At 60.0% G+C, this 23,493-nt stretch overlaps 6 protein-coding genes across 6 annotated transcripts; 3 read left to right on the top strand and 3 right to left on the bottom strand.

The window, feature by feature from the left end:
* Nucleotides 1-68: 68 nt before the first annotated feature.
* EHS24_008414 (uncharacterized protein) lies at nt 69-2,090 on the bottom strand (the record flags this gene model as incomplete). Its single annotated transcript, XM_028623728.1, has 1 exon — nt 69-2,090. One exon carries the CDS (start codon nt 2,088-2,090, stop codon nt 69-71), a length of 2,022 nt encoding a protein of 673 aa, XP_028475702.1.
* Nucleotides 2,091-2,771: 681 nt separating this feature from the next.
* EHS24_008415 (uncharacterized protein) lies at nt 2,772-3,088 on the top strand (the record flags this gene model as incomplete). The annotated part of the gene is made up of 2 exons (XM_028623729.1): nt 2,772-2,790; nt 2,835-3,088. The coding sequence occupies 2 exons, from the start codon at nt 2,772-2,774 to the stop codon at nt 3,086-3,088; spliced, it is 273 nt and encodes a 90-aa protein (XP_028475703.1).
* A 978-nt stretch (nt 3,089-4,066) lies between these two features.
* On the bottom strand, nt 4,067-8,219 carry EHS24_008416 (uncharacterized protein; the record flags this gene model as incomplete). Its single annotated transcript, XM_028623730.1, has 4 exons — nt 4,067-6,871; nt 6,924-7,441; nt 7,490-7,896; nt 7,951-8,219. 4 exons carry the CDS (start codon nt 8,217-8,219, stop codon nt 4,067-4,069), a joined length of 3,999 nt encoding a protein of 1,332 aa, XP_028475704.1.
* A 2,638-nt stretch (nt 8,220-10,857) lies between these two features.
* EHS24_008417 (uncharacterized protein) lies at nt 10,858-11,919 on the top strand (the record flags this gene model as incomplete). Its single annotated transcript, XM_028623731.1, has 2 exons — nt 10,858-11,127; nt 11,338-11,919. The coding sequence occupies 2 exons, from the start codon at nt 10,858-10,860 to the stop codon at nt 11,917-11,919; spliced, it is 852 nt and encodes a 283-aa protein (XP_028475705.1).
* Nucleotides 11,920-12,714: 795 nt separating this feature from the next.
* Nucleotides 12,715-13,843, top strand: EHS24_008418 (uncharacterized protein; the record flags this gene model as incomplete). Its single annotated transcript, XM_028623732.1, has 4 exons — nt 12,715-12,841; nt 12,891-13,053; nt 13,202-13,777; nt 13,828-13,843. The coding sequence occupies 4 exons, from the start codon at nt 12,715-12,717 to the stop codon at nt 13,841-13,843; spliced, it is 882 nt and encodes a 293-aa protein (XP_028475706.1).
* A 2,451-nt stretch (nt 13,844-16,294) lies between these two features.
* FKS1 (1,3-beta-D-glucan synthase) lies at nt 16,295-21,841 on the bottom strand (the record flags this gene model as incomplete). The annotated part of the gene is made up of 3 exons (XM_028623733.1): nt 16,295-21,292; nt 21,351-21,472; nt 21,592-21,841. The coding sequence occupies 3 exons, from the start codon at nt 21,839-21,841 to the stop codon at nt 16,295-16,297; spliced, it is 5,370 nt and encodes a 1,789-aa protein (XP_028475707.1).
* Between the last annotated feature and the right edge of the window lie 1,652 nt (nt 21,842-23,493).

Genomic DNA, 23,493 nt, shown 5'->3' on the forward strand with positions numbered 1-23,493 from the left:
GTATGAAGTGGGTGGAAAGTGTGATGAGAAGGGGGGGAGAGGGCGAAGAAGTAGGTCGGCCTCACTCATCAGAAGTAGGACCACGACGCGGTGAGCTCGGAAACGAAGATGGCTCCATCGTCGTCGGTCGAGGTAGCAGTGGCAGCCGGGGCCGAGGTGACGACCTCCGAAGCCACGTCGGAAACGTCGGTGGCAGCATCAGTCTGGGCAACGTAGGCGGTCTCCGAAGCGGCCTCAGTGGCTGCCTCAGTGGCGGTCACGGTGGGCACAGCCGAGTCGTACGAGTCCGAAAGAGTGGCCGAGGCAGTAGCGGCAGTAGCCTGGGTGTTCTGGAAGCCCGAGCCGCACGAGTCGGATCCCTGGGTCGACGAGGTGATGTTACCGATGATCGAGTCGTCGGGAATAGCAGAGTCCGAGGTCGACGCGACATCGCTCGACGCAGTGGCAGTCGAGTCCGAAGTAGAGTCGCTCACAGCGTCGGCGGCAAAGTTGGAGCCGAGGCCGCTGAGACCGCTGGTGCCGGTGGTAGAGCTGAGACCGCTGAGGCCGCTGAGACCGGTGGTGTCGGTAGAGCCAGTGAGGCCGCTGAGGCCGCTGAGTCCGGTGGTGTCGGTAGAGCCGGTGAGGCCGCTGAGGCCGCTGAGTCCGGTGGGGAGAGCAAACGCGGTGTTGGCGCCAGAGCCGAGACCGCTGAGACCGCTGAGGCCGCTAAGACCGGTGGGGAGGGCGAAAGCAGTGTTGTCACCGGAGGTGAGACCGGAGAGACCGCTGAGGCCGCTGAGACCGGTGGGGAGGGCGAAAGCCGTGTTGTCGCCAGTGAGTCCAGAGAGTCCGGAAATGGAGGGGAACGCGGCCAAGCCGCTACCGTCCAAGCCGCTCAGGAGGCTCGAGTCGAGGCTGAGACCCGAAAACTCAGAGGCAGAGGCTCCCGTACCGGTAGACTCAAGGCCGCTGACAGTGGTGGGGGTGGCGGAAGCGCTGCTGTCGGCAGTGGTGTCATCGCTGGCCACAGCGTCGGCGGCGAAGTTCGAGCCGAGGTTGAAACCAGAGGCAGAGGCTCCGGTACCGGTAGATCCGGTGAGGCCGCTAAGGCCGCTGAGGCCGGTGGGGAGGGCGAACGCAGTGTTCTCAGTACCAGAGCCGAGACCGCTGAGGCCGCTGAGAGCGCTGAGGTCGGTAGGGATGGCGAACGCAGAGTTCTCGGTGCCGGAACCAAGAAGGCCGCTGAGAGCGCTAAGGTCGGTGGGGATGGCGAACGCAGAGTTCTCGGTGCCGGAACCAAGAAGGCCGCTGAGAGCGCTGAGGTCGGTGGGGATGGCGAACGCAGTGTTCTCAGTGCCCGAACCGAGAAGGCCGCTGAGGCCGCTGAGAGCGCTGAGGTCGGTGGGGATGGCGAACGCAGTGTTCGCGGTACCAGAGCCAAGGCCGCTGAGGCCGGTAGGGAGACCGCTCTCCAGGCCGCTCAGGAGGCCCGAAGCAGAGTCCGAGTCCGAGCCCGAGCTCAGAAGTCCCGAGGCTGCGTCAGTCGACGACGACGAGTCGGCAGACGCGGTGGCATCTCCGGTGGACTGGGCAGCGGCCGCGTCAGTTGCCGTGGCGGTGGCCGTGGCCGTGGCCGAGGGCTCAACGGCATCGAGCTCGTTGATGCCCGCAAGCGCCGAGGTGACAACTGCGGCTGCCGAAGACACGGCCGCGCCGCCGCTGCTGTTGCTCAGGCCCTGGATGATCGCAGTACCGTTGAACTCGGCGGCGCCGGTGCGGTTCTGCGAGTGCGGGAAACCGAGGCGCAGGTGCGAGCTGTTTCCCGGCTTGCCGTGGATCTTGGACGAGTTAAAGTCGGCACCGGTGGTGGGCCAGGTGGCGTTGAACTCTTTACCGGCGGCCGCGATCTCGTCGGGGATCGAAGAGGCGTTGAAGTCTCCACCGGTGGAGACATCGGCCGGCGCACCAGTGGCCTCAGCGGCGGAAGCCGTAGCGCCAATGGTCTCGTCGCGGTAGACGTGGTTGCGGCTACCACGGCGAACGCCGGTGGGCGCGGCCGTAACGACGCTGGCACCGGCAAGGATGGCGAGAACTTGGAAGAGAAGCATGGTAGCTGTAGTGGGGGGGGGAAAGAGTGTCGTGAACAAACGAAGGGACAGGAAGGTGTAGAGTAGACCAGCTACGATACGGCGGGTGGGGGGGAGGGGAAGTGAAGAGCTAGATAGGATGGGGAAGAGACGATGGTGTCGCTTGAGGTCTGTTAAATACACACCATGGCCATGACTGCGGAGGCCATGGTCGCCATCATGCACCAAAAGCACCATCGTCAAGCCGACCGGTGACCCCTCTTTCTTTCTCGCACATCTGGCAACACCATGTCTGATCGACAGGTGGAGGCCGCAGTTCTCGCTGCACTTGTCGCTCACGGATCCCCACATCCAGGAGCGCCAAACGTGCGCTCGGGCCGAGGCGCAGAGGGGAAAGGGGTTTGCTAAATGGACGGGGCCTGGGTTAGCCAGCCATGCAACGAGACTAAAAGAGGTGCCCATGGCTGTCTGTAGATCTGTGGCCTTTGAGTCGGTAAGTATGTGAGTGGCATGAGTGGTGTGTCAGAACGAGCGCGAGCTGGAGGTTTGTGTGAACAAGGTGCGGTTGAGAGAGAAAGAGGGCTGTAAAATCGACGAAAATGATTTCCGGGGTGGACCCAAAAGTGGTTGCGCCTAATACTTTCCGCGCCGATTTAGAATCCCGTGTTAATCAGCGCTACCATAGGCAGCCACAGTACCACAATGCATACCACAGGCCACCGTGTGTGTGCCCAGAGCACAACCCCAGAACTGCACACATCACAGACACACTCTTCGCGGCCCTTGTGCGTCCACGGTCTGTGGCCGATGTTAGCCACCCCTCTCTGGCTGTGTTTGAGGGTACGAAGGCGCAGGGGCCCATTAACCAGCCCAGAGCGATGGAAACATGGAAACGTTCCGAGTTGGGTTTGGGTTTTACGGTTGGTGTGTTTCGAGCCGCACAGACGGGGCACGTCGCGGCCCGTCAGGACGGCTACGAGGGCTACGAGGGCCTGGATGGCCTGGACGGTGAGCCATGAGCTGGTCGCGACCACCGGGGTCTCCACGATCCACGATCCACCCCGCGCAACGCCGAGGCGTGGGCCAGCCACACACCGGCACGCTCGGCCCTGTCTGGGGTCAGTGCATACCGGCTACCAGCGGCGCCGTCGCGTCGTGCGATCAGCGTCGTTAAGCGACAGAGTCTAGAGTCTGGAGCACTGGCACTAGCACTAGCACGAGTACATGGGTGGGGACGGCGGGGGGCCGAAACGGCGTTCAGGACCGCCAGAGGCCAGACGTCGGGACGTCGGGACGTCGGACGGGTGCCGAGGGGGTGCAGCAGGGCGACGGGACGACGATACGACTATCCATGTCATGCATGTCAGTGCGCGGTCGCCGTCGCCGTCGCCGGACACTCACCGTCGCGAGCTCTGCTAGCGCGTGCCAGCGCGCTAGCGCCGCCCTCACGCGACACGTGTAAAGAGGAATAGAGGAAACAGCGCCACCGCAGCCCAAACGTTCCCAAACGTACCCAAACGTCCCAGACGTTCATGTGCGACGTACCATGTCAGACCCCCATTGCTGGTTCCTCACCGAGCGCTGTTTCATCATCGTTGCCGGCCGGCCGGCCGGCGACCCCCCCCCACCACCACTCCTAAACCCAGTCAGCACAAGTTGCGTCAAGTACAACCTTGAGCACGCGTTTGGGCCTGCGCCACACGCCACTTACGCTACTATACTTGGGACCACCAGTATCCACAGTCATTGTTCCCAAGAGACGTCACATGCGAAACGAGGTGCACATCCGGCCCCAGAGTACCGAGTACCCGAGTGGGCTCTGTGGGCACTGATGCTGATTACGCTCCAATGATGTATACATGTAACTTCTGACTGCCTATACGCTACCATTATGTATGTACTGTCCGTGTATGGCCATGGATCCGTGGGTATATTACGTGATGTGGTTTACGTCTCACGTTTCTGTCTGTCTGTCTGTCTGCTTCCTCGTTCCTTGTCTACAGTACACTTCCCTGGCGGTCGACTTTACCGCGGATGAGGCTGGCGAGCTGGAACTGGAGGAACTCTTGCGAGTCGGGGCGCATGCGCATGATGCGCAGGAGGGCCTCTGCCATGCGCTCATTGTCCTCGTCGACGCGACTGCGCGTCGACGTCTGCAGCGTCGCAAAGCGCGTGGAGGGGGAGGCGGGCGAACGAGCCGCCGCGGGGGACCTGGGACCGGACCCGACGCTCACGACCGAGGACGCGGCCCGAACGGCCAACGAGACGCGGTCCTTGAGCGCGGCGGTCGGCAGGTCGATGTACTGCCCGATCATAATAATATCCTTGTATCCGCCTGCCTGGAGCTCGACCATGGGGACGCCGTGCTCGATACCGCCGTCCTCGGCGTTGAAGAAGCCCTTGAGCTGCTGCAGCCACTTGAACACGACGTCGACCTCGGGCGGCGTCAACAGGTTGCCGGGGGCCGGCTTGTCCGACAGTGGCGGGATGAGGAGGGAGATCATCGAGTCGACGACACGACGCCAAATGTCGAGCATGACAGCCTTGCGCATCTCCACGGTAAACGTCTGGTTGAAGACGGCAAAGTTTTCGTCCAAAAAGTCAAACACGGGCGCGAGCGAGTTGTCAATCTCGACCTCGGTGAGGGCCACCCGGCCCTTCTTCTTGTCGCGCAGGGGCTTGGTGAGGTTGGACAAGGTCGTGGGCGACAGGTAGCTGCGGATAAACTCGACCATGCGCTCGACCAGGTCGCGCGTCATGTCAACGACCGCCCGGTCCAGAACGCGTGACGCCTTGGTGAGGTGGTACGTGACGTCGTTGCGTTCACCGCCGACGGTCGCGATGCGAATGTGCACAACGCCGCGCGGCGAGAGGGGAAGGACAACGTCGCGGATGGGCAAGCTGGCGAAGAGCTGAGGGTCCAGGTGGAAGGTGCGGCTGCCAATCAAGCCGTGCTTGCCAACAAGTTGGCGATCGTATGCCATGAGCTCCAGGGTCTTGGTCATGCCGACCGACACCTCAAACGTCTGCTCCCACTTGGGGTCCTCGGTCTCGAGCACCGTACGCGACTTGAAGAGACGCTCGGAAGACTCCTTGTCGACGACAGTGACAAACGCGTCGGCGGGCTTGGCCGAGCCTGTGAGGAGGTTCTGGCCACGGAGGACCGTGACGGCAAAGACGTGGCGAGCGGCGCGGTCGTTGGCGCCGCCTGGCCCCTTTTGGCGAATGATACGCTCCGTCTCCTCTGCTTCCATCTGGTATCCGAGCTCCTCGAGGTATTCTTGCGCCGCATTGAGGTCGGTCATCTTGACGCAGGCTGCGGCCGGGACGACAAAGCCCTCGACCTTCTTCTCGACGATGCGCTGCTCGACTTTGGCCACGGCATGGCGTCCCTTGGCGAGCCACGCACCGGCCTTGCCGCCCATGGACAGAGACGGCATGGAGATCTGCTGAGCCTGTGCGGCAGGCTTGGGAGGCGCAATGTCATTCTCGAACAGCATCTGCAGCGACGCGGCGTACTGGGTGACCGCGATGGAAGCCGTCTTGGACAGGTCACTGAGGTACACGGCGCGCTTGTACTCGCCGAGTGGGAGGTCGCGCACAACCTGTGTCGAGTTGCGGATAAACTCAAAGAGGTCGGTGACGGACTGCGAGTGACGGCCCACGCCGCCTTCGGGGACCCAAGAGTCCATGCCCACGGTCCTCGCGACCCACTGGTGGGTGTCGTTGACCTCGGTCTCGCGGAGCCACGCAACGACGTGCGGTTCAAAGAACGTGTCAATGTCGAAACCGTGGTCGACGCCCGGGCACAGCCGTTCCCAAAGGGCAAGGAGACGCGCGGTGGTCTCGTAGAGGGTGAAGACGTCTGCGCCAGCACCGTTGGCCGTCTCGAGCACCTGGACCTCGGCAAGGAACAGAGGCAGCTGCTTCTGGATGACAATGGCAGCCGGGTTGAGCGTCGGGCCGAGGCCGGTGCCCCAGACCTTGATGACGTTGGACACTTCGCTCTCGATCCACGAGGCCACCTTTTCAAAGCCCTCGACCACGGCGTCTTTGCCGCTGCTGCCGGTCGTGACGCCCACCTGGTACGAGTGCACGCCGCCCATCATGTCGCTGGCCGCCATGACGTACTCGCCAACAGCCGCGCCACGGATTTCGTCACCGACATCATCGAGGGCCTTGACGACAACGGGCGAGTTGATTAACATGCTCGGGGCGGCGTTCATGATGTGCATGATCGATGGGGGTGGCGCGGGCGGCGGCAGGCTCGTGGTCGGGAAGATGGACCTGGCCGCAGAAGACAGGCGCGCCACGAGGCGCTCGCGCAGGTCCTCGAGAACCTGGGGGATCGGCTCTGACGGCGAGAGCAGGGCCGCAAAGTCAGCCACGGCATCAGCGAGGCGGTGGCCGTAGGCGACCTCGTTGGGGGTACCGAGGCTCTCGTCCCACCGACGAACAAGGGCTGAGACTTGACGCTCCTTTTCGACGCGGCTCTCGACGTCCCAGAGCTGCTGGCAGCGTTCCAGGAGGATGGACGCGGCTCGAGTGTGGCCACCCTCGGCTGCGCGCTGGTTGAGCCGAACAAACACGGCACCCTTTCGAGGCGGCGTGAAGAACGTGGCAGCAGAGTCGGTTTCCGAAGCTTGAGCGAATGAGGTTGGCGAGCTCGGTCGTGTCAACTCGGGATAGCTGGCGAGGAGGCTGGCAAGAGAGTTTGAGAGCGCCGCCTGCTTGGCACGCATGGACGGGTCATTGGCTCGTGCCACCGCGGTGAGGTTGGTCTTGATGTCATTGAGGTAGAGCTAGGTCGCGTCAGGACGCGTATCTCTCTGTTTCTCTCCCTACAGTACTCACTTTTTCCAACGCTCCGTATCGCTTGGTGTCTGCCAAATCGCGCTCCACGGTCTCATGAGACACATTCCACACGAGGCAGACTGCCTCCACAGTGGGTCCAAACGCAGACGCAGCGGTACCTGTGGCGCTGAGGTTGCCGTCGCCAGTCCACGCTGGGCTTGGCTTGCGCCTGACCGAATCTATCCGCGGCTCACTGGCTGATGGTGGCGCAACGCGTCCTAGTCCGATACTGCTGGGTCCGTTGGCGCCGCCGCCATTGGCAGCTTTGGCAGCCATGGCGTTTGCCATGAGCACTGGTGAGAATTCGGCTGCCTTTGGGGACGATTGCGTGGGCGACGACTGCGAGATAGTCTGGATTTCGGCTCGGAGGCGGAAGAGCAGGTCACCCTTGTCTGTCTTGGAGTTCACAAAGTAGTCTGCGTTGGGGAGGGCATGGTAGAGGGTGGCGAGCAGGTGCGCCTGGTGCTCCTTGACAGACTCGCAGTTGGGACCCGGCGGAGGCAGGCATGTCGTGAACGCTGTAAGGGTTAGTTGTGATAGGGCTACAGTGGGGGGTCACCACTTACTGTCCAGGAGAGTGTGGATATCTCTCATGTTGGCACCCGCGGCTGTCTTGGTCCCGCGCTTCTGCACGAGCACAAGGAACCCACGCACGGCCTGCATCCATCCCGAGTCTCCGGGCTCTTGTGAAAGGCGGTCCCAGAACTCGACCACAAACTCCTTGGGCAGCTTGAGGTCGTCCTTGCCGAGGCGAATGCTCAGAGCCGACTTTTTGCGCTTGATGGTCGGGACGGTCCCGTCTTCGGGGCTTGGGATCTCGGGAGATCGCATGGTGGCCACGGTGAAGCGAGACATGGTGGAGGTGGTGCTGAGCCGGGGGTTCGGTGGGTTGTGGCTCAAACGTGGGTTGGATGGGGGCGGGGGAGATGTCATCTGCATGGGCGATGGTGCACAGAGCCGTTCGTGGAGCGCACTAGGTAGGTCAGTCACTGTATGCTGGTGACATTAAACTACTGTATACACTCACGCGACACGCAGCGAGTACATGTAGCCCCACTTGTCGAGGTCGTCGTCGACGGAAGGCGATGAGCCCGAGCTTGAAGCACTGCCCTTGCGCGATGTATAGCGAGTTGGGGGCGTAAGCTTGGGCGAGGTGCGGTTTGACGCGGCCACGGTTGTCGCTGAGCTGCCCGTGGACGGGGTGGAGAATGCATTGGACGCAGACGAGTACATTGTTGACATGGTGGATGAAGTGGCTGTCCTGGAGAGACCTGGTTGTGTTGGTTGGGATATCATTGCTGGACAGGGAGGGGTGGACGGAGATTGTTGCTGCTAGAGTGCAAGAGAGGGATAGAAGAATCACTACTCGTGGACACTAATGTGCAGCTGTGGGTGTCCGCTGGCCGCTGGCGCAGATACGGGATGGGGGTGTGCGATCTGCTTTGCTTGGGGGGGTTGGGGCCAGGCAGTACAGAGAAACGGCTCTCTCTGTTGGAACCAGACGCGACCCGAATGTGCCTGAGTTGCGGCAATTAAGCGTTGAAGGGGGGCCTGGTGTTGTGTGTCGGGTGGTGGATGGGAGACGCGTTGTTTAGGACGCGAGGAGGAGGAGGAGTCGGGAGAGAGAGAGAGAGAGAGAGAGAGAGAGAGAGATTGCAAGAGAGTAGTAGCACCGCAAAGAGCCGTCCGTGTATCCGTGGTAGTGTCTGTCTGTGTGTAAATTGGCACTCTCTCTCCCCCTCTGTCTCTGCCCGTGGGTCCGCGTGCCCGTCTTTGCTGCCTCTGCACTGCCGCCCCGCCGCGCCCAAACAGCCCAAACCGCCCAAACACAACAACAAACCCGTACGCGCCCAGGGAAAGCGGAGACAAGAGAGAGGAACAATTGGGGGGGGGGGGGGGCACAAACCCATTCCAATCAATCCAGTCGTCTCAATTCTGTCCTCCTTGGTTATAACCCGCGTTTATACGGTAGACTCCCTGCGCGCGTCGGCCCATCTCACATGCAAACACACACCCATAAACAGGAACAACACTCTCTGCGCTTCATCCCTCTCTCGTGCACATTACGCTTGTTCACTGCCGTGTGGCCTTGGGCCCACATGCCTCCCCCCTCTCCCACCCGGCGCCGACGCGTACGATGTATTATTGCCAGCAAACAGGTTTCAGGAGAGAGTTGGGACAGGACACATTATGCGCCACTGCCGGGTCTTGGGGAATGTCCTGTGCACGCCTGCGCGCCTTGCAGGCTTCTTATCCAACACGCGTATGCCCGGCTGCCGGCTGTGTCTTGCTACCCTTTTTGGTCACCCCCATCATGTTGCTGTACCCGTTCGTGGGTCCCAACAGAGAGAGAAAAAGGGATAAGGGATAAGGGAGCACAGCAGGTGGCTTTTTTTCCTCGCCACGACGCCTGTTCGGCCGTGCTTGGCTCTCGCGAGATCGCCCCCGCGCCCAAGCCGACCGAGTTGGCTAATGCATTCATCTAGCCCCGGGGGCCAGCGGCCAGCGGCAGGACCTTTGACACCAAGTGAATGCGACCCGGGGATGTGTGCCGTAAGGTGAGATAAATAGAGTGTTTGCTACCCGCTGTTCTGGGCTCGTTCCCCACCGTACTGGTGCGGCATGTTCGTCGTAGGTCGTTCCACCTGCAGATCCGCCAAGGCACTGTGTGCGTGCACGGCCAAACAGGTTAACAGGTTAACAGGTGTGTGTGCCAAGAGCGAGCTTGCCCGGTTAGCTTGTTGACGGACTGTGGTGCGCATAAAACCGGCGCGTGGACAATTGGAAAACGTGTCTGGCTCCCAAGGCGCGCGGCGCGGTGCCCTTGAAAGCTTAAAGCGGCAGGCTCATGCGTATGGCGCGTTGTCGACAGCAGAGCTCAGAGATTTTGATACCATGAGGAGCGATCAATCAGGAGCGGTAGAAGTTTCTGTACTGTACGCAGCAAAGCCTTCAACTGCGCGGTTGCCTACCGACCAGCTACCGAGCTGCACAGCCCCCGAATCATGAAGACTCGCGAGTGATATCACTGATCACTGACGCAGGACACGCATAGATGGAGAGCTGAGCTCTATAGCGTTTACGTCCCACAGTCCGACACGTCTAGCGACAACCGGGACGTGTGGGCCGCACATGACAAGCTAGGCAGCGCCAGCAGCCAGCGGAAGTGCCAGCACGCCAGGTGGCTGCCTTTTGCATTGTAGTCACGACGGTCACGGCCACACACGCTCCTCGCTGTCACTCCTGCGCGGGCCCCGTTCTGAACGTGGAGTACGGATCGTACGGAAGCTACCGTCCAGCGCGCACGTAAACGAGGTTCGGCAATCAGGGAAATTCCAGTCGTCGCTGCTGTTCTCACCACCAGCCGCCCCGCAATCCACCGCATACACCTCTCTGGTCACCCATCGCGTGTCATCTGGTATGCACTAGCGATGCACGGCTAACGGCAGCAAGTTCCAGAAGCCTCCAGTTTCCGCATGTACAGCGAGCATGGATCACGCAGTGGTGTGCTTGATGGATAAGATGGTGACAAAGCGGTCGCAGTGGTTGGCCCCAGCGCTGGGAACTGTACACCCAAACGGGCAATTCCTGCTCCGGAAGTGCGGCCCGCCCTCGACGTCAGCGGTGACAACACCAATCGATCCCATGCCTTGCCAACATGTTCTCTCGCATCTTGTAAAGGTCCACCCTTGCAAAGCATCCATCGTCCACGGTATAAAAGCAGCCCCCTCGACGGCCATCCATCTCTTCTCTCCATCCAAATCACAACTCTCCTCCTCCCCTCTCCACCTCGCCCACCATTCGCGCCCTCATCCGCGCACTTGCCATCTCGCTGCTCATAGCGCTCTCGGCCATCATACTCCGTTCCCACCTCACCAAGACTCTGGGCTCTGCAGTCCGTCTCTCTTCCACCACCGCAACCAACAACACTACCATGTCTGCTGTCAAGTTTAGCGTCCGCCCCAGCGAGAAGCGCGGAAACGCCAACCACGGCTGGCTGCGCTCCTGGCACACGTTCAGCTTTGCCGACTACTACGACCCCAAGTACCAAAACTACGGCGCCCTGCGCGTCATCAACGAGGACCGCGTCGCGCCCGCAACCGGTTTCCCCACCCACCCTCACCGCGAGGCTGAGATCTTCTCGTACATCGTCTCGGGCGAGCTCGCCCACAAGGACACCATGGGCAACGTCGAGAGCATGAAGGTGAGTTCATTTCCTGTTTCAGAGCACGTGACAGCGGCGTGTCAGGGGCGGTGTTGGTACTTTGGTCCCGCCTCCGGCGCATAACAGCGCGCCGGCAGCGGGGCTCGAAAATGGCGGAAATTCTTCGGGGAAATTCCTCCTTACCAATCTGCCTCCGCTCGCCATCAAACATGCTCTGCTCACCATCATACAATTGCTTACTGTAATCAGCGTGGACAAATCCAAATGACCTCAGGGGGCAGCGGGATTGCCCATTCCGAGTTCAACGCCGACAGGAACCCCGACGGCAAGGACGCACACTTCCTGCAAATTTGGGCGCTTCCTTACGAGCGCAACCTCAAGCCGCAGTACTACGCGCGCGAATTTAGCGACGAGGAGAAGAAGGACAAGTGGGCGCACATTGTGGCGCCGGCCAAGAGCACCGAGTTTGGCGTTATCGACAAGCGCGACGCCTCGGGCCCTACCCCCATCCACTCGGCCGTGAACACTTTTGCCACACTCCTCTCGCCCGCCGCCACAGTCGACCACGCCCTCGTCTCGCGTCTCGTCCCGGACGCGACCAACGTCAAGAAGGTCTACCTCCAGGTCGTCCAGACCACGGCGTACAACCCCAACGCGGCCGTCAAGGACGGCGCCGTCGCGGCGCTCGTCAAGGTCTCCCTGGGCGGACAGGAGGCGACCCTCGGCGAGGGTGACGGTGTCTTCATCGACGGCGCCACTGTCGGCGAGAACCTCGTCCTGGAGAACGTCTCCAGCAAGGTCGCCGAGGTCCTCCTCTTCGAGATGGACTAAGTGCCCCCACCGCAGACAAAAAGCGTAGACGCTTAGTGTATCCATAACGACCATTCTCCATTCCCCATACTCATACTCAATCAATCTCAATCTCACGCAGTAGACCAACGTTCATTCCAGCAATTTATGCAGTTTTGCAATCATTATACACGAGCACTTTTTTCCTTTTTTTTTCCTTTTTTTTTTTTTTTTTTTTTTTGGCAGTTATTTACACCAAGAGCAGCGATCAACGCGGTCAGTGGCGATCTTTGTGTCTAGTGTCATTGTGTAGCATCAGCCGATACTGTTCATTTGTGCCACCATTCACATTGCCGCACCTAGCACGCGAGGCGCCACATGCGTATGGAATACACCGGACCACCGGCATAAACCGCAATGGGTTGCGCGTCTCTTCGATCTCTTTGTCGATGGACCATTTGTTGTAACGCGTTACAGTTCGGTCGTTTTGTGCCACACAGCTGCCTATGGCAAGCCAGCGCGGCGGGCGGGCTTTTCACTGCGTGTGTGGCTAGGAAACAAACAACTACGTTCCGGCTTCGAGGCTTTTCAATGCGTGCATACATACGTAATTGGGAAAACGCACCATGGTCACATGGTCAGCAGATCAGCAGTATGGATTAGCTGTGAGCGCTGTGAGGTGAGGGAGGGCGCAGGATGCAGGCCGACGGCCAGCGGGCACGTGTACAGAGCACACAGAGAAGACCCCACACCGTCAACTTGACGCACCTGCTCATGTACCCACCCCCCTCGCTCCTTCTTTCATCCACTTCACCTATCATCCGTCGTTTCACCGCCATGAGCGACGCATCACTTATTGGCCTCCTCAATCCGCCAGGGACAAACTCATGTTGGGTGAACTCTGTCATCCAAATCCTGTACGGTATTCCCGAGGTCGCGGAGGCTGTGCGAGCTCATGACTGTGGTGAGTTGTTTCTGGATCATCGTCGACAACGCTGGCCACGTATCCTCAGCTACCACAGCCTGCACCCCAGAGTGCGTCATGGCATGCCTGCAGCTGACCTTCAACCGCCTCGACACCGAGCCGACAGCCTTTGAAGCGGCCGCGCTGCGTCACGCTCTCGGCAACAAGCTGGCCTTCGCAGAAGGTGCTCAACATGACGCCACCGAGGTGCTGTGCGCTGTGCTGGGGATCTGCGGCGTCTCCGAGTCCAGCATCATCAACACCACGCAATGCGTGGAGCACGGAGAAATAGTCGTCGTCGAGGAGGGTCTTCAATCCCGCAGTGAGGGCTGGCACGGTGGTGTACACAACATCCCGCAGGCTTTCCCCTCGTCCACCTCACTGCAACGTCCCCCACTGCAACGCCCCCCACTGCAGCGCCCGCACACCTCCCGCCATCACCGCTCAGCCGTGGCCTCAGGTGATGGTTGTCGCCTGCGAGCGCTGGTACTCACCGGACTCGACGCATGCCGCCACTGGAACTGCCCAGGCGATTCACTGTCCGAGGACCCTGGAGGCATCGAGCCAAAGCGAGCGGTACGAGCTCGCATTTTGTCTCGTCCACGAGGGTCACGCACGCGATGGTGGCCACTGGTGGGTTGTGGACCAGACGACCACCGACCCCCTGATCCTCAATGAGGACAATGTCGAGCTGCTCACCGAGTCCAGCTACGATAGCTACGACGTAGCAACTCAATGGGTGTCGGCCGTATATGTCTTGCGGGCGAACATGTTGGAGGAGGAAGGAGTACTGGCGAGTTTGGACGAGGCCGCCGTCACCAACGAGCTCGAGTACGACTGGGACGCGACCAGTGGAGGCGACAGCGGCATCAACTCGAGCCACGACGGGCTCGGTCCAGCCGGTCCGGCGGCGCTCCCACTCCCTGGCATCGGCTCGTATCGTTGCAGCACCGAGAGTTGCAAGCGAGTCTTCACAAACGTCCAAGGTTGCCGGTTCCATGAAAGTCAAGTGCATGGCGACAGGCTGCTCCAGTGTTACTCCCCGAGCTGCGAAGCAATCCGGTTTTCACCTCTTCTTGGGTATTCTTCGACCACCTCACCGCCCATGCCAGAAACGGCCAGCAGAGCCGTCGATGTCGTCTGGGTTGCCACGACGTGTCGTTTGGCAGCAAGTGGGCGCTGTGGTATCACCACAACAATCACCATGGAATGAGGTGCAGTGATTGCCGTGGAGGCATGGCTCAAGCAGCGTCCTCTGCCCGAAGATGGCAAAAACAGGTGCCCAGAGTCCTTGATCGTTCCGCTTGTCAAGCCCTTCGTCGTCTCGAGAGGCCGAGGCGGCTCGACCGGCGTAGTCCACACCATCCAGTACGACATCTGCCCCCACGTGTCTTCCAACGCCCAACGACACGTGCAGCATGTTAAGATCCATGGCCGCACCATACAAAACACCCTCAATACCCCCACGGTTTCCACGACAAAGGTGCAGCTCTTGAAATGAACGGAGCTGGAAGAGTGTCCCCGCCGCTTCACGGCGCGTGTCGACCTAGACCACCACGTTGCCGACCACAGGGCACACCCCGAGGCTCCATTTCACTGTCAAATACAATTGTGGCGCACGCTACGTCATTTCTGGCCACTTTTTCGAGCACCACCATCCCCACCATGGCCTATACCTCTACGTCTGCACTCGTGGCTGCAACCAAGCCTTTCTTTCAGCACAGCACTTGAGCAATTACATTCGTACCGTGCACAAGTCCCACGCGTCCGACGCGCCCACTCATTTCCACCAGGCTCTCACAGGCAAGGTGGCCGGCAACGGCGTAGGCTCTGGTCGGCTCGCGCTCAAAGCAAAGACCTTCAAGGGCACTGCATCAAGCACGATGAGCCGCACAAGAAGAAGATGGGCAAGGCCAAGAACCACGAGAAGAAGCAACAGTCTAACCGAGGGGGGGAGCCTTGGAGACGACATTGGTGGACCATTACCTGGCGATGGTCGCCTCGTACCCACACCACACCCACCGTCCACCTCTTTTCCCTCTTCTCATCATCATCCCTTCCTCCCACCTCTCTCCACCACGTCGCCTCTCAATACCATGGGTGACGCGCTCATGGGCCAGCCGCTCATTGGTCTTTTGAACCCACCAGGCGCTAACGCTTGCTGGTTCAACACAGTCATCTAGGTTCTCTACGGTGTACCCGAGGCTGCAGCCGCCATCAGATCCCACCACTGCCTAAGTGAGTAATGAGGTCATGTGGTAGTGATAGTCTAAAGCGTCCGTCCCATCCGCTCACACTAAGCAGCTGTGCCTTGCCAAGACGATTGTGTATGTACTGTGGTGTCGAATTTGCGCGCTGTCGTCTCACGGCTTGGACTTGGCGCCAACGGCTTTTGAGGCTGGCCGCGCGCGCGAGGTCGTCTGCAATACGCTTGGTCTGACCAACGGGTCGCAACAAGACGCCACCGAGGTCCTCTGTGCTCTCCTCGAGTACTGCAGATTTCCTGCTTCTACCATCAGCAGCACCACCGACTGTGCACTGCATGGCCGCCACACTCGCGATGAGCAGGGTAGCCAGGCGCGCATCATGGGCTGGCAGCCTTTGCCACGTCCGGACGACGAAGAAGCCGAGCCTGAGAGGATGACGAGTCGCCAAAGGGTGCCGACGATGCGTGAGCATGCACGACATACATCGACTGTGGTACTGTGGACACGGACATAACATACACGCCGCGCCACTTTTACATACTTTCGTTCCTTCCCTCGCGTGTCCCCATTTTAACCACTTTCCACTTTGCCACATGATCCCACGTCAGCTATGTATATACTTTATGGGATCCTCAAAGCGGGCCGTCATTCCGCCTGCTGGCCCAAGGCTTGCGCCCCGCCGCCTCGTCTCTAGAACTGTGATGCATTCTGTACCCCTCAAGCAGAGGGGGATTGTACGAAGCCGGATATATATACTGCCCGAACGCTACGCTAACGCCATACCCGGCCGTGTGCGTCTGGCGCAGGAGCAGGCAAAAGGTACAGGCAGATGTCGTGGGCGGGGACGGTGGAGGGGTGGGGGTGGGGAGGTTGTGGTTGGGGGGTATATGTTATTTTTCTTGAGAAATCGCGCGGCGCGAGGGAGGAAAGAAAACGGGTGGGGTTGGGGGGGATCGTCGATCAACACACACGCTATATTGTCCATGGGAGAAGGGGGGATGGGGGAGGAGAGGGTTTGCTGTCGTCTCTATGCAGGGGCAAAGGAGGGGATTGGTCCACTCGGGTTTGCTCGTGGGGTGATGAAGCAGTCGTATGAAAGGGAAGTTTTGACTCGTAATCTCGTTTTTTGTTGGATGTTATCGTCGTGAGAGAAGAAAAAGGAGGGCGGGAGGAGAAATGGGCGGGGGGGAGGAGGGCGTTGTCGGCTCTGCCGACGGGCGTTATGCCATCCAAGCATGAAGTTTGCTTAGATGCTACCGTTGAACGGCGGGGTGGCGGGGGCCCAGCCGAGCACGACCTTGAAGATGATGGGGACGACAATCAGGGCGATGAGGATGGCCTGGACCAGGACGTAGACGATCGAGTACTTTGCGACAATGGCCCTGCGCTGCTTGCGCTGACGAAGCGAGTAGATGGGGGGGCGGATCTGCTGGCTGGGCGAGAGCCAGAAGAGCATGGTGGCGTGCAGACGGTCAAAGAAGGGGATGAGCATGGGGAAGGAGAGGATGAAGAGGAGGATGTGGCACGCGAGGAAGTCGGCGGCGTACAGACCCATCTCGATGGTCTTGACGATGAATTCACGCGCGGGCTGCGAGAGGACGTGCGAGCCGAGACCGCGGTTGAACCACACACCCGTCCACCAGGCGCGGTTGGTCTCGTCGTGCTTGAATTCACGCGACAGGAAGACGGCGATGAGGATCTTGAAGATGGCACGCTGGACGGCAATGACAGCAATGATACCCATGACGGTCGGGGTGGCGTTCCAGCGCTCAAGGTACCAGAGGAACTCGAAGAAGGCGACCATGCCGACGACACCACCAAAGTGGGCAATGGCGGCCATGGTGGCACCAAACTGGTTGGTGCACGAGTTGAGGCAGGGACCGAGGAAGAGCGAGAGCAGGAAGAGGACGAGCAGGAGCGCCATGTTCCAGACAATGGGGCCAAGGGCAATGACGGCGATACGGAGGAGGGCGGGGACGGTGACGCCCTCGTCGGCAAACGACTTTTGGAAGAGGTAACAGATGACCATGATGATGGCGAGGCAGATGGGGCCAATGATCTCACCGACCAGGATCGCACGCCAGGGGGCACGGGGCACGTCGCTCGAGAGCTTCTCCGAGGGGAGACCAAGACGCTTGCGCTTGAAACCAGTGATGCGGGTACGCGAGAGACGGCAGTATCCGACCCACGAGTTGGCGTGGGTGCGCGAGTTACCACGCGACATCCAGCGGAGGAACTCGCGGTAGTCGATGATAAAGTCGCTGAACGAGAACTGGTGGGGGTTGAAGAGGAAGGGCGCAATGCAAAGACCAAGGACCGTGATCCAGAAGTAGATGAGGTGGGGGATCCAAACGGCCAGGGTAATGTAGAGCAAGAGGACGAGCGTGCGGATACCGACGTAGATGGAAGGACCGGCGAAACGCGAGTACAGGATGCTAAACGAGATACGCGTGGTGGCGAAACCACGACCGGTGGCAATGTAACGGGCACCGCCAAACGTCAAGTTGTTGAGGATCGAGTGCATGTAGATTTGCGTCGAGAACACTTCGAACACGGGTGAGAGCGACATGAAGTGCTTGGCGAGACGGATAATGGCACGGCCGGTACCACGCTCAGTGAGCTCCTGGACGAAGAGGGGCACAAAGGCGATCCAGAACACGATAAAGATCGAAATGATACAGCGCTTGATCCACTTGAAGACGGGCTGGAGGTTGTAGCAACCGTTCTGGCCCGACAAAATGGTGCCGGCAGAGTTGTACTGGCAGACCTTGATCGACGAGTTGAGGGTACCGAGGAAGACGAGGGTGATCATGAACACCTGGACCGACATCATGACAAGAATGTTGTTGATGTGGAAACCCGGGTGGCCATAGTAGAACGTCAGGAAGCGGTCCATGGGGAGCTGGGTGCCGAGGTAGTAGTACTCGCGCGACAGCATCTGCTCGCCCATACCGGTACCAATCTTGGTCTGGAAGTTGAGAATGGTGCCGAAACCCAGGTCACGGCCCTTGCCGCACTGGTAGTACTCCGAGTGCTTGATGCGACCGCCACGGCCAAACGCGTTCATACCCGCATAAATGTCTTCGTTGAGGTGGAGACCCTTCTGGGCCTTTGAGACACCGCCGCGAGTGTTCATGTAGATGGCGTTGAGGAAATCGGGGTGACCGTAGTGGAGCTTTCCACCAATAAACGAAAGCGAACGGGCAGCGAGGGTACCGAACGTCTGCTCCTTGCCGGCGGCAATGTCACCGAGGATACCAATGTTCTCTGAGAAAATGTACTCGCGCGCACCGACAATGGCGACGGGGTACCTCTTAAAGTCCTTGTGGCCGTTGGCAGCGTAGGGCGACTGGGACGAGATCTGGAACTCTTCAAACTCGCCGAGGACGTTGCGGATCTTGAGGCACTCCTCGAGGTAGTTGTCCTGGTTGGCGTCGATGAGCTGGAGGTACTCTCCACGGTAGAAGATGATGGCGTGGTTCTGGTTGTCCGACTTGCCGTCACCGAGAATGGGGTTACCGGGCAGCTCGATGCGGAACTTGGGGCGACGACGGCCGCTGGGCAGGATCTCCGAGTGACCATCAATAAGGGCCGAGAAGATGCGGTTCTCGCCACCTTCCTTGCGGGGAGGCTCCTCGTCGAGGTAGGCAATCTGGAGGTCCGGGTAGGCACGGAGGAGGAACTCGGCGTTCTCGTGCTCCTCCTTGTTGAACTTGGAGTAGCGCTGCATCGAGACGACAAACTTGAACTTGCGGCGGGCCATGCGCTCGAGCTCACGCTCGAGCTGGTCGGTGTTACCGCCAAAGAGCTGGACGACCTCGGGGTTCTCGACACGGTAGAGGAGCTTGATGGCCTTGGAGTAGTTCATGAAACCAGAGACGGTACGGTAGAGGGTCTGGGCACGGAGCGAGGCCCAAATACGCGTACGAAGCGTGTACTCGGGAGCGGCCGACTTGAAACCAACAGTGTAGAACGGAATGTCGTCGGCGCGCTTGCTCTCCTCCTTTTCGTCGCCCGCAAAGGGGTTGGTAGGGTTGAAGACCTGCGACTCCTCGGCGAGGATCTTGGTGTCCTTGACAAAGTTGTCCCACTCGACAGGGTGGAGCTGCTTGAGATACTCGAGAAGGGTGACACGGGTGTTCTGGTCCTCCTCGCGAATAATCTCACGAAGCGAGAGCAGAATCTTCTCCGAGTAGTGGGGGACAAGGACGGTGAAAGTGGGCATGGCCTCGACGGGGACGGGCTCGGGGAGGGTGGTGGTGAGGGACTGGGCAAAGAACGAGATACGGCGCTCAGCCTCGGAACCCTTGGGGAAGAACTCGACCTTGGACTTCTTGTCACCTTGCGAGATGAAGAAGGCCGGGGCGCGCAGGGTACGCTTGCCCGGGTGGTCCGAGGCGACCTGGTGGTAGAGGAGACGCTGGACGTGGTCGATCGAGAGCAGGTGCTCACGGTACATTGAGATGATGATGGCGTTCCACACCTGCGAGACCAGAACCTTTGGCTTGTATTTCACCTCCATCTCTGCCGTGGCGAGAATCTTGGCGTAGACACGCTTGGGGAGACGCGAGAAGATGTCCTTCCAGGGGGTCCAGATGCTCATGCCAATGGCAAACGAGCGGGCAATCGAGAAGATGGTGTTCCAGATGACGTACCACAGGAAAGTGTCGAGGAAGAACAGGGTGAGGTCCATGAGGAACATGACGGCAAAGGCAAAGGTTGCCTGGTGAACACAGAGGCTGTGGCCAAAGTACTTGTCCGAACAGTTCTGAATCTTCATGCCGGTCATGACCGCGATGGGGTCCTTGAACGACAGCGTGAGGAAGAAGTAGGACTCGGCAAACTTGCACCCGAAAATGAGGACCCAGAGCAGAACCGACGCGCCACGGCCACCGCGCGAGAGACCAGGGTACGAGGCAGTGAACGTCTGGTTGGCGAGGTACTTGCGGCTCTTGCCGGCGACACGGTCACCAAACATGCGGCCCGAGGGGACAATACCGAACAGCAATGTCGCGCAGACTGCAATTGCAAACTGGACAATGCCGAGGATGAGCGAGATGTTGCCAGTCTGGTTGAAGAAGGCAATGTAGATTGATGGGGCGACGGTACAGAACAGGATGACGCCGAGGAAGAGCAGTCGACGCAGGAGGTGCGAAGTGTTGTTCCAGGTAGTGGGGATGTAGCTAAACTCGGCAAGAGTGGCCATGATCATGATAATAGTCGAGACGGCACCGCCAAGGGCGGTCATGGACCACGCCATGGGCGTTGTTGCCTTTGTCGTGCCGGAAACCGCATAGATGGCAGGAGAGTTGTAAGCCGTGTAGTACCAAAAGACCGAAATGTGGCAGACCCAGATACGGTTAAAGTTGACGAGGAGGTGGAAGAAGGAGCGCTTCTCAAGGTAGGTCTTGAAGAAGACACGGTTCCAGTCGATGCGGTCAAACTTCATGAAACGCTGGGCAGGAGCGAGGTCGACAAGACGGGTCTTGTCGGCGAGGACGATGCGGGCAATACCCTCGGGGTACCAGAAGAGCTGGTTGACATCGTCGTAACCGATAATCTGGTCGTGGTCACGCTCGCGACGCAGGAACTTGCCGTCGACGACCTCGTAACCCTGGTCACGGAGGAAGTTGTAGAGGGGCTTGACCACACCACGGAGGTAGAGACCCTCGGGGACGGCCTCCATGCGGTTCTGGCACTCGGGCGAGCGGTAGTAGTCGTCGGCGCACTTGAAGATGAAACACAAGCACTCGGGAATGAAACGGACCTGGGCGGCTTCACCCCAACACAGCAGGAAGAGGGCGACCTGGCGGAGACGGTCATACTGGCTCATGTTGTTCATGGCGGTACGCCAGCGGTTCGTGGCAGAGTCGAGCGACTTTTCCTGGGCGGTCGAAGTGCCACCGGGGGTCTTGGCGCCCTTCTTGCCCTTGCGGGCCACCGAGCGCACTCGGGTGAGACCAGGGTTGTTGACCTGACCGACGGCATCGTCGAGGTCGAGCTGGGCAGCAAAGTACCATTTACGGTAGTTGGCATGCTCGCCGCCAATGTAGTCGGCGTGGAGAGTGAGAAGCGCCTGGTTGGGCGTCATGCGCGACGAACGCGAGTCCAGCTGGATCATCAAAAAGTCGTAAATGTTACGGCACGAGTCCTTTTGGAAACCAAACTTGTTGGCCAAGTCGATGAGGACGTCCTCAATCTCCTCCTTGGAGAGAGGAATGTTGGCCTCCTGGGTCCATGCTGGCTGTGTACATGTGTCAGTGGCGGTGCGCGCGCTACTAAATGAAGAAAACTAGACATACGTATGGCTCGCGGGGACGGTGTCCCTCCCTGCTGCCCTCAGTGTAGGTTGGGGTCGATGAGCGCGATGGATAGCCTTGCTGCTGGTGGGATGCTTCGGATCCTGCATAGCCAGGGTTGTGGTCTGCAGAGGGGGGGTTGTGAGCATATGTTTTCTGTACAATGTTTTGCTGGCAAGGCACAACCACCACCACACGACGGGGTCCGTCCAGGGCTGCACACGCCGCTGCCGTTGTCACGCACCATTGCCACTCCAGGCGCTCTCGCTGGCCCAAGTCTCACGGCCCATACCGCCACCCTCGTAGCGGGCACCAATATCAGACTCGTTGTCATAGTACTGCTGGTACTGGGGGCCGCCGGGTCCACCAGGAGGAGGGGGGCCTCCGGGCGGGGCACCTTCGTAGCTCAGCGGCGGCTGGTTGAAGGGGTCCGTCGAGGAAGCCTGCGAGTAACTCGAAGGGTTTGGCCCCTCGGGGGGGTTGGGATACGACATGGTTGTTGCTGAAGCGGTGTTAGACAGTAATTCTGTACAGGCAGAGAGTAATATAGCAAGTAAGATGAATGGGTTTGTGTGAGAAGCGCATGGGTGGGTATTCAAGGCATCGCCTGGGCATCTGGCCGGGAGGCGGGCGGCGCTTGGCGCACTGGTTGGCTACGGTTGTGCAACCAACCCGTTGCACAGCCCGGGCACAATGATGACATCCCATGGTGGAACGCCATTGCAGACGCGCAGCGCAGCGTCGCGAAGGGAACATGTGGTGGAAAACATGATGAGGTAGGTGGGTGGGTGGGGGCAGGACACAGAAATGACACCACTTACCTACAAACACGCGTGTCTGGTCTGTGACGACACTACGCTACACGAATGCAGATGTGTTCAATGCTTGCACACGGGTCGAATCAAGAGGCGGGCGTGAGGGGGTGTGGGTGTGGGAGGGGGGGAAACGTGAGGATATAAACTACGGTCGATGTGTATGTGGACGGCAGTAGTGGTGTGGAGAGTGTGTGTGTGTCGTTTCCGGTGTTGGGGGGGGGGGGGGGGGGGTTGGCAGCCGGGCCCGCAAGGCCTTGCTTGGGGGCGGTGGTGGAGAGAGGGAGTGACGCCTGGGGGGAGGGCGAAGGTGATGCGGGGGGGAGGAGGAGGGAGGAGGGGGAGGTGTGGGTGTGAGTGTGGGTGTGTATGGAGTGGTTGAGGATGAACGACAACGAGGAGATGGCAATGGAGCGTCCGGTGTCGACGACGACGGGCCACAGACGGAGAGGAACGAGCGAGCGGTGCGGGCTGTGCACGAGCCAGGTGGAAGACGGGGGGAGGAGGACGCTAGAGAGACCAGAGGGCCAGAGAGAGGCCACCACAGGGAAGAAAAACAGGGAAACGGGGGGCCAGCGGTGGTGTGTGTGTGTGTGTCGTGTGTGAGGAGGCCAGGCCAAACGCAACAGCAATGGGCGGGGCAGCAGAGGGGGCCGGGCAGTGACGGCGGTTTTTTTTTTTTTTTGCTCCTCCCCCCTTCTCTCTTTCCCTCCCCTCCCACCGCCCTGGCACCCGCGCGCACGCCGCCCACACGCCCCAGGCTGTCCCATTGCACGCGCGCACAGCAAAGCGCGCGCGCAGCCCCCAGTCCCTCTCCCCCTCTCTCCCCTCCGCCCACACGCCCACACGCGTCGTTCCAAAAGGCCCCGTTTCCTCCTCTGTCTCTGCCTTCCTTTTTTTTTTTCCTCCCGTCGACCCCCCTTTATTGCGCACGCACACACACACACACACACCCATCCAGACGCGCACGTCTGCCAAGTGTCCAAGTGTGTGGTCCTGACGTTTCGATACAGGCAGAGAGAGAGCAATACCCGCACAAGGGCCCGGGCGACAGTGTACAGAGAAAGAGGCTTACAGTATCAGTGTCGTAACATGCATCTCCCTGTAGACGCGAGCCCCTCGCGGCGTGCATGTGTCTGCAGATAGCGTCCACAAGCACGGATCATGGATGATGTGATGCGTCACAGGATCAGGGAGACGCAGCGGACAATATCTCGTGTCGAGCCAAGAGCGACAAGAGTCTCCAAGACTTTTCGGGCTCTCACGACACATCACAACCGCCCCCCCCGTGCAAATGACTACTGCCAAGCATGAAGGGATACGAAGTAGAGGAA

The sequence above is a fragment of the Apiotrichum porosum genome (genome assembly GCF_003942205.1).
Source record: "Apiotrichum porosum strain DSM 27194 chromosome Unknown scaffold_7, whole genome shotgun sequence".
Classification (NCBI taxonomy): domain Eukaryota; kingdom Fungi; phylum Basidiomycota; class Tremellomycetes; order Trichosporonales; family Trichosporonaceae; genus Apiotrichum; species Apiotrichum porosum.